This window comes from Eptatretus burgeri, chromosome 4, assembly GCF_056783735.1.
Source record: "Eptatretus burgeri isolate ZD-2024b chromosome 4, Ebu_testis_v1, whole genome shotgun sequence".
Classification (NCBI taxonomy): domain Eukaryota; kingdom Metazoa; phylum Chordata; class Myxini; order Myxiniformes; family Myxinidae; genus Eptatretus; species Eptatretus burgeri.
In genome coordinates this window covers 50,891,471-50,901,470 of record NC_140964.1, presented here as the reverse complement: position 1 = coordinate 50,901,470, position 10,000 = coordinate 50,891,471, and the positions used below count along the sequence as shown (strand labels likewise).

General features: G+C 40.6%; 1 protein-coding gene across 2 annotated transcripts in view; it reads left to right on the top strand.

Annotated features, from left to right (window-relative positions):
- The window catches only part of LOC147028042 (uncharacterized), a 46,532-nt gene that overhangs the window by 11,125 nt on the left and 25,407 nt on the right, over nt 1-10,000 (top strand). For both annotated transcript variants that reach the window (XM_085878005.1, XM_085878004.1), the window contains 3 exons: nt 7,563-7,855; nt 8,457-8,561; nt 8,815-8,934. In XM_085878005.1, the coding sequence (XP_085734131.1) occupies nt 7,563-7,855; nt 8,457-8,561; nt 8,815-8,934 (518 nt within the window). The remainder of the gene's footprint in view (nt 1-7,562; nt 7,856-8,456; nt 8,562-8,814; nt 8,935-10,000) is intronic.

Genomic DNA, 10,000 nt, shown 5'->3' with positions numbered 1-10,000 from the left:
CTCATGATGTTCTTAAAATATTAGTTAATGAATCGGTATAGGTCTTGCCAAAGACATTGTTGTAAATACAGGTGTAAATGTAACCATGAGAATATTCACACAGACACAACGTGATCTCGATGGACATGTAGTTGCTTGAAAACTACTACTGAGAAGAGTTGACCAAGTTAAAAGGATGAAATGGGCATTGAAGCATACATGTGCACAAAATTGATGGAGATGTATACTTTTTACAAATGAATCTAAAAGCTAATTGTTGGGCAAGAGCCAATGACATTGTTTGACGACACAGAGAAAGTATCATAGTTAATATACAGCATCTACAGTGAAGGCGATTGGAGAACGAGATCTGTTTGGAACTTTATCTCCCATGACGGTGTCAGTGATCTCCACAAAATTGATATTAACATGACTGCTGGCAAGTATCGGCTAAATGTGATCATTCATACCATTCCTTCAGAAACAAAATCGATGGGCAGGAATTAATCTTCCACCAAGATGGTGATCCAAAGCATGCAGCAAATCTGTTGAATGATTTCTTGATGGCAGTTTTTCGACATGCATCAGTCTGTTTAGCATTCCCATCTGAGTGTAAAGCTCGTGATACTGAAATACAAGGTTCACATGAATACTACATAGATTATCAAATTCAACTCAATAACAAAGTTAAGCTCAAAGACATTTTAAATCCTTGACTTTGATAAATAATAATTAAAATATTTACAGTTTTTTTTAGATATCTGTGCAGAGAAATGCGAGAGCAAAGTTGATGGTGCGCCATCACAAACCCCTCCACTTCCCATCTTAAGCAAAGTTAAATGATGGCAAAGGTTCCACCAGGAACCACCCCCCCCCCTCATTGTTTATCGCACAAGAAGAAAAAATTACATTTAAAAAAATGTTGAAACATGGATGAAATCTTCAAAAAACGACCAAACAAGGTAGGAATGACACCACATTACAATGCCACAATATGACATGACAATCCGCTTGTGTGTTACCATCACGGCATTTGACATTTTACTTTTGTTGTGGGATTGTGATGGAACAACATCAAAAGATATCATGATGCTAAACCAGAGGATTGTTGTGTCGTATCGTGGCATCGTAACGTGGTGTCATTCTTCATTGTTATTCTTCTTCTTCATTCTTCTTTATCCATCGCAATCCCACAACAAAAGTAAAATGTCAAAAGATGTCATGATGTTAATCGATAAGATGATTGTGATGTCATATTGTAGCATTGTAAAGCGTGTCATTCCCCCTTGTTTGTTTGTTGTTGTTTTTCTTGAGATTTCATCCGTTTTTACTTTTTTTTTCTTCTTTCTACGATTTTTTAAAGTACTAAAATGCTTATTGTTTTGTACATTTTGTTATTTTTGGTATGGATTAAATCCATCTATGTTATTAAATTTAGCTTATGGTACATTCTACCCATACTCCTCCCCCTCCCCACCCCCCCACTCAATCCTGGCTTTCGGACTTTCCACATGCGTTAAATTATGCAATTATCGTTAAAAAACAACAACAAAATGCTGAATGTTTTATATATTTGTCATTTTGGCATGGAGTAAATCCATCTATGTTATTAAATTGTTTTAATACTTGTTTCAGTTGATTTGGGTGATGGTTTGGATATGATTTGCTTTTGGAATAGTTCTGTCCATCTTCCCCCCTCCCACAATCCTAACCTAGTTTGGTTGAGTCCACGTTTACGTTCAATTTATTTTCCTAATAAAACTATTAATGTTTTACATGTTTTTAGATTTTGGGTTCTATGCACTAGCCCAGAGACAAAGTAACTTGATTGTGTTGGAATCACCATCAAGGCTTCAGCAGTTATTGAGGTAGGTTGGGCTACAGTTTTACATTGTTTTGAGAGGGGAAGAAGCAGAAGAAGAAGAAGAAGAAGAAGAAGAAGAAGAAGAAGAAGAAGAAGAAGAAGAAGAAGAAGAACAAATTAGCAATTTAGCGATCTCCCGATGTGGTCCTTTAGTGATGCATTTTGGCGTCTTTTTAAATCTTAGTAGTTCAGAAAATGCTGGAGAATAAAAGTTATGGCTTTTAAATGCTTATCACTTCATTCTTCGTAGTGTATAAGCCTATCATGGTGTGCACATTTGAATGGGCGGCCATTTTTTTTATGTATCATCCCTCTATATGGAATACTACTGTACTCCATGATATACAAAGTTTCATTAAATTTTTATCTTGCCAAAACGAAGTTTTTGCAAGATATGTTAGTCAGCTTGTATGTTTTTATTATTTATTTATTTTTTGTTGTTGTCTAATCACGTATAAAAAATTCTGCAGAGCACAGTTATCATTGGAAATTTTTGTAACTTCGCATATCAGAGGCCTATAGAGGTCCCTTTCAGTGCACAAAATTTTGAAGGTCAAGGTCAAAGGTCAAGGTCACTTTGTCGCAAATCAGGGAGTCGACGAAACCCTTATTTTTTGATGAATTTTGATCGGATCGTCTTCAAACTTCATCGGAATATAGTTGATGGTCTGGCGCTCAGCTGATTAATTTTTGGTGGCGATTGGCCTTGACCTTCATGGTTAGCGCTTAAGGTCAAACATATTTGACCCCAAGGTCAAATTTTCAAGTTTTAGGAACCATATCGTGTAGTACCTCAAATTGAACACCTCAATGAGTGCTTTCTAGATGTGTCAAGCTTGAGACATTATGACGTCATTTGGTGATGTTATGAGGCGAAAGCATATTTTTCATGGTTACTCTGTAGAACAATTCTCATCGGAATCTCTCGTAGGCAGATATTCCTCAAGGAGTCGCTCCTGGTGGATAGCAGCTCTGTTCACCTCAGTGTGACCTTAAAGAAGTCACACGTGGTCACCTTTTGGCAAGATACGGGTCACCCTGCAGGTGACATTGGTTTATTTTTTTTTAATGTGCCCGGAATTGCACTTTCTTCGTATTTGACCTTTTGACCTTGTCCCAGTGCCCCAAAGGGTGGGGCCAAAATGATACTGCTTTCGCACACTTGCTATGTGGTGATCTAACTACCAAGTTTGATGAATTCCTGCACAACCTTTAAAGAGGAGATAGCGTGACAGACAGCTGGAGCTGATTTCAACGTGCCTCTGTTTTTTTGTTTTTTTTTGTTTTAAGCGTGGGGATAATGAGCATACAGTTAGACATATAATGACACAATTGGAACAAATAAATGAACGCATATGAAAACGAATAATGGGAGCTCCCTTTATAACAGGTTGTTCCACTTGGAACAAGCTGGCTACAGTTTCATTTTCCAAGTGCTAGTTGTGCTGACATAAGGGAAAGAAAGCGATGCATCTTACAGTTTCTCTGATGAAGCTCAGCCACAACTCTGCTCCTGGCCACATCATGGAGGATGCCTCCCCACGCTACGCTATTGGGCTACAATGCAGCATAAATTCTGCACTAAAGGGGACTAAGGAGATAAAAACATTACTCGCGAGTGGACGAATAGAAAATTGTAAGGGTAGGAATTTGTGAGAAGAGAGCAGAGATAGATATAGGGGAAACCATGAGGTGACAAAGGGCAGCGCTTTTGAAGGACCAGAAGGGGGGGGGGCGTCGGTTGCATACATGAGGCAGTAACACAGTCGGTTGTACAAATGAGAGAATGGAAAAATGATGGAATGTGGGTGAGCATTGAGCTTAGAATTGGTGAGGATAAGCAGGTGTGGGTTTCTGAAAATAGGATATGTGGTGGTTGGGAGGGGGAGGATGAAGTAATAAGAGGGCTGGAGGAGCGAGGTCAGAAGTGAGGTGACCCAAAACTGAGAATTCACCAACTTATCTGTGGTGGGCTACAAGCTGACACTGGGGCTCAGCCTCATGTTAAGTGATGCCCATAACACAAAGAAAACCTAAACTCAATCACCTGCAGGGGAACAAGGTGGGAAACAGCCAAATCAGCCCACAGTGGGAACCCATATTCCATGATACTTTGGATGAAGGCTTTATTCACTGTTTATTTGATCTAAGGCAGCTCAAAATGGATTTGGTTCTGTGTAATTAAGCACTCACCCAAAATCTAAACCCCATCTTTCATAAAAGTATTACATTCACCATCCATCTGCAATCATGTATTGTTTGTGACTCCTGTTATTTGGGACAAGGGATGTGGATATAAAAATATGCTTCAGGCATCGTCATTCTTTAAAAGGTTGATTAAACAAGCTACCACACCAATGTTTTTCACTCTTGCCTTTACAGAATTTTTTCCCCCTTTGATCTTGCTTTCACTACAACATCTGCCTTTCCAGAATTACAGGATTTTTGTCTTTTGACAGACACTCTGTTGACATTGTTCTTTTATATCTTTGAAACGCAAAAACCATTTGTACAGTGGCACATTAGATCGTCGTGAGTTTCATTGACAATTTGAACCTTCTTCACGTGAACTCCCCAGGCAGATTGTCAAACCGCCCCCCTGACAACACCCCGCACCCCTATCCCTGTAGGCCCCCCTGAGTATGCCTGCTACGTTTAGTCATGATCAGCCAAAAACTGCAGGAATGGTTAGCGAACAAACACGTACACTATTTATGTTTTCTCCACATAGATTATTAATATCAATATTATTATTATTGATACATATTCCCATACACAGAAATATTATGGTTTAATTTTGACAAAGTTGTGCAATGTCACCCGGTTACGACATTCGTCAGATCAAGTTCAAGGTTTGCTCTTCAAGTTGCCATTTGGCAAATATTTGAGGGATTTTATAAGTTGAGTTTGGGGAATGTGACTCAACCACATTGGGTATTGGCATAAAAACTACCAATTCATAGCCCTTACAGAGAAACTCTTGTCAGAGTCATGAGGTTTTTCTTCTGTGGGCAGTTACAGTTTAAAATGTCGGGAAAATTGCTTGGTGGTGACTTAGTTGATAGAGATGTGTGTGGTACAGTCACCTTCATGTACGGTACACCCTCCTCCATGCACGGTGGCAGTGCACCCCACTTTATGGAGTGTGCAGTAAGCCTTTATTATGCAACCAAACATGCTAAGAAAAAGTGAACATATTAGACAGGGCACTGTCCACTTGAACGACCAAAAACACAAGTAATTACTGTATTTTATACCTGTCCTACCTGTCCAATTTGTTCATGTGTTGTGATAATTATGAAATTGATTATAGTGTGCCACAAGGGCAGTTCTGATATCGAATTTTTCTGGGGTTCAAAATAATGGTCATTCAAAATTACATGTTTGTTTGAAACGATTGTGAGGGGATTGTGCAGAGGAGGATTGGGTGGAAGTGCAATGGGGGAGTGGTGATGAAAGAGAAAAGTGCAGAGGAGTGAGTGAGGCATGAGGGTGTGGTTGGAGGGGAGTATGGAGTGAGTGGGTCATGGGGTGGGAGTGTGGAGGAGTGAGTGGGTCATGAGAATGGGGATGGAGGAAAGTGCAGAGGAGTGAGTGGGTCATGAGGGTGGGGTTGGAAGGGAGTGGGGAGGAATGAGAGTGGGTTGGTGGAGAGTTCAGAGGAGTGAGTGGGCGATGGGGTGGGGGGGGGTGGGGGTTGTGTAATGGAGTTGGAAAAGAACTCCATCGGACAATAAGTGGAGAGGAAATGGACATGATGAGTGGAGGAAAGGTGTTCACAGGAGTTAGTTTGGTTTATTACATAGACTGAATGCACGATTAAAAAAAAAATAATTAAATTAATTACTTGGGTATTGATTTCATTGTTGCATGGAACTTGATCTATATGCTACAATTTCCATATTGTCACCTGGTTTCTGATTCTGATGTACCATACTCTGTTACAGCGTGTCAGTGCTGTTGAAGCAGTTTCTTGGCAAGGGTTACACTGGGTGGTTTGCCAGCAGTAATCAGGGCAGGAATTTGTAATTCGTTCATGGTGCCGGCGATAGCTCAGCAACTGTTTACGAAGGACACTGTGGGATCTTTAAATGTCATCCAACTAATGCTGGCAGATGGGACTCCAAGTTTCAGTTCCATCCGAGGGAAGGCACACACATTGATGCATCATCCTATCTGTGAAACACTGGGATGCCATTTTATAGTTGGGTCAGGGTTCAAACCCAGGTGAGACATGTTAGAGGCAAGTGTTCATACCTGGAGGCCACACTGCCGGCCCACCCTTTGGTTTATGGTATTGCTTTACTGTGGATATTTGTAAATACCCCTCTTTCACAGCTGTTTGTATTTAAGCTGTGAAACTTCAGCTTGCTTAGTGGCCGAGCGTTCTTTAGGCCTGTCATGTTACGCAGGGTCTAATTGGCCCTCATTAACTCGTTTGTGCAATGGGTTGGCATAACTGGACACCCACTGAACACAAACCAGGTGTCTCATGGCTGGAGGAGCGTTTTTTTCTGCTTCATACCAACAAAGCCAAGCATGCACCTTCAACAAGAGACAAGGCAAGATGAAAGAAAGCATTCCAAAATTTGCACATCGTCTTTTTCGATACGAGAATCTGCTCACAACGCTTTGAGCGAATTGGACGACTGATCATTCTGTGATTGAGCACATCTCAATAACATATATTATGTCGAATAAATAAATATACAGTAGTCGATTCTATTTTAGTGCATACTCTGCTCTGATAATTTTTTGTATTAATAAATAAAGTTCAAAATTTGGGCATCGCTTCATAGTCACCGAGAGGCAACCATTGTTTACCGTGACATGACATTCTTTCAACAACTCGAACGTGATTGTGAAATTGGCTGGTTTCGCCAGCTTCAAACAACAGAGGGTGTAATGAGGCTGCTGTTTGTCAATGCATCATACCTGGACCAATAAATTATCTGTCATTTGGTATCCATCTTTATGGGACTTCTTTCATATTTGTAGCAGCAACCATAGTAATGTCGAAATGTAAACCATAACACTGACACAATTAAGAGGAAATGCTCTAACCGTTATCTTTGTCTCTACCATCAAGAGGTTATGTCATTTTACAAGATGTCCACATATGTATGTAAAACTGGTCACATATCCCCCACCCCTCTCCCTCCCTCACCACATAACTTTTCCAGTACTGTATATTTATTTTCCTTCACTTTTAATGCTTCGTTATCATTGTGCCATGCATTTGCTTTACAAAAACATGGTGTGTTATCCACTTTAAGGGCAGCAGTCACTCAGCCATGGATACGATAAAGGGTTTTTTAGGATTGGAAAATAGGGTTCCTTGTCCATGTATCTTGGAAGAATATCTTTGGGCAGTGTCGAATTTCAGAAAGACACATGAAAGTAATTTTTATGAATGAAGGTACCTCAATTGACAAGGGGGTGGTTCTACAGAAAATGAATCACCACCCCCACCTCAGATATTTTATATTGAATGAATGTTGCAAAGTTAGTTGAGACTTGATGGGACAACAGAACATGCTTTCTGGTACGACAATGACCAGGCTGTGTTATTTCTCTTTCTGCTCTTGTCAACATTATTCAAATTATGTTATGAAGATGTAGTAGTTTTAACTTGAGCTGAAATTTATTTCGTTATTTATCAACCCTGCTCCTTCACCCCTCCCCCCCCCTCCCACACCTTTCTCTTTCTCCTCAACAGGTACAAGTAAGCCTCCATGTGAGCCTGCACAGCAGCCGCCCTATATTGCAGTTTGCCCACCTGGGCCTCCTTGTCCAACCGTTTGCCCTTTTCCACCAATGAAACTTGTTGGTGATAAGACAGTGTGCCCACCTGGGTTTATTGATCCAGGTGATGGAAATTATCCTCCTCAACCAGTGGGATTTTGTGGTACTGCTGAATGGATGAATAGGCAGAAGGAAAAAAAGGAAAGGAAGAAGCAGAAGAAGGCATTGAAAAAGTTGAGGAAGGAAAAGAACAAGAAGCTTGAAGAGGTCTGTATTGGAGACGATGATGGTGATGATGGCTGTGTGAAATACTGGGTTCTGTACTGATGTCATTGTGCCTTTCACAAAGATTATTGAGCCTATGCCAAAAGGATAAATGCTAATTTAAAATATTGATGTCACATATGGTCCGCACAGTTGCAGAGTCTGTGGTACAATGGTGGTTCCCTGGTGAGGACACTGACGTGGCATCCCAGAGAATGTGTTCTCAAATCCAGTTGAACGCAGCAGTAATACTGATTTGGATTCTAATTTTATGGAAACTTAGATAGTCTGAGGACAATTACTGTATCATTCTTGGATTCTCATTAATGCCATTCAAGGATGGTATTGAATGTTTGCTCCACTTGATTTGTCTCTTAATACCATCATCTAATCTCTTCGTGGTTGACTCTTAATGCCCTCTTGGTAACTCGGGTTGGTACTGAAATGCTACCACTGGGTAGTGCTTTGTAATATTCTACAAATAGAGAAAGAAAAATCCTAAGATCGTTTTTTTTCCTCTCAATTTGCTGTGCTTAGTTTTATCCTTACGTTCACTCACAATCTATTCTTCCCTGTGATTCGATCCCCAACCCGACCTGTTCAGTGTGACAATGGCCTGACTGCCAAAGAAAATGAATTCTTCAACAGGACGAAATTGGAAATAAAGATTTTGAAAACCAAGATGAAGCAAGCCAAGAGAAGGAACAAGGTTGGTCGACATGGATCAAAAGCGGAAAAATCCATGGCATTGCCTGAAACATTCATAGACTTAGGAAATCAACACTTGCCTTTCCAGGAGAGATGAAATTATTATGCAGGCAAATTTAAATGCATGAGAGTAGTGCTTTATAAGAGGTTCCAGACATCCCCATCCTTTAGAACATTTGCTTGGCCATCCTCGATTTTCAGTGAAAGTCTACATTCTGCCCTCCGGTTTCGTTTTCTTCGACCCCTCATTTCAGGGGGGATCCGGCGATGGCACATGTGGCCTGACACCTGTCGAGATGGAGGAGTTAACGAAGAAGAAGTCTCAATTGAAACCTTTGAAGGAGAAGAAGAAACTTCACAAGAAAAACAAGGAGGTGAGCTTACAGATAGCTTCCATGTTATATAGCCTCCATGAATTAGCAAATGAGGATGTGTGAGCTGAAGGAGGCATGTTTGGCAACAACTTTTAAATGAACTGAAAGGGTAAGAGTGAAAGTCACACCTGCGCTCTTCCTCTTCACCTACCTCCTTCCCCCTAACTCCTTTCCCCTCCCCCCAAACTCATGTGAAAACGGAAGTTTTTGAAGAAACAGCAATATCACTCACAAGTTCTTGATTTACACGTGGATTCAAATGATGCATGTCAGAAAGGGAGGGATTTGTGATTTGAGTGACTATTTTCCAATAACAATACACGAACTCGCTTGTTCTGCATATCTTTTTCACCCTCTCCAATCATGAAGCTTCCCTATTGTGCTTCACTGTTCCTCATCACATGTGTCAATGCAAGCATGCCGTTTCCCTCAACACCAGTGAAATTACAAGCATTTGTCTTGAATATACTTTTTGTCTTAAAATAGGTCCCAAAACAATCCAGAAGCCAGTACCCAAACCAAATTAGTTTGACATTTCCATGGTTTGTTCCAAACATCTGATATGTCACTCAAATAAGCCAACAATGCTGGGCCAAATCTGGATAGACACCCTTCAACATTTTGGCTGCTTTGGCATTAGCTACTGTGGCAATCACCTGAAGAAAACATAAAACTTATTCGCACTTAGTCATTCACAGCTGGGGGTTATTCGTGTGTGATTCTGATTTTGGACTAGAGAAAGTTTATATGTTATAATGACGAGTGGTGGACAGGCCTGAAATTTATCCAAAATAAGTAACAGCACAATCGTCATTTTGAGTGTGTTCAGATCATAATACTTCAATTCAACACACACACACACACACACACACACACACACACACACACACACACACACACACACACACACACACACACACACACACACACACACACACACACACACACACACACACACACACAAACATCCATTGGAACGGGAGCATTGGAAAGTCGTTGTCGTTGTCGTCCCCTGTGAGGGTGGTGTGGGGGCATTTTTATTTGTGCCGATCACCTGACCTTGGGT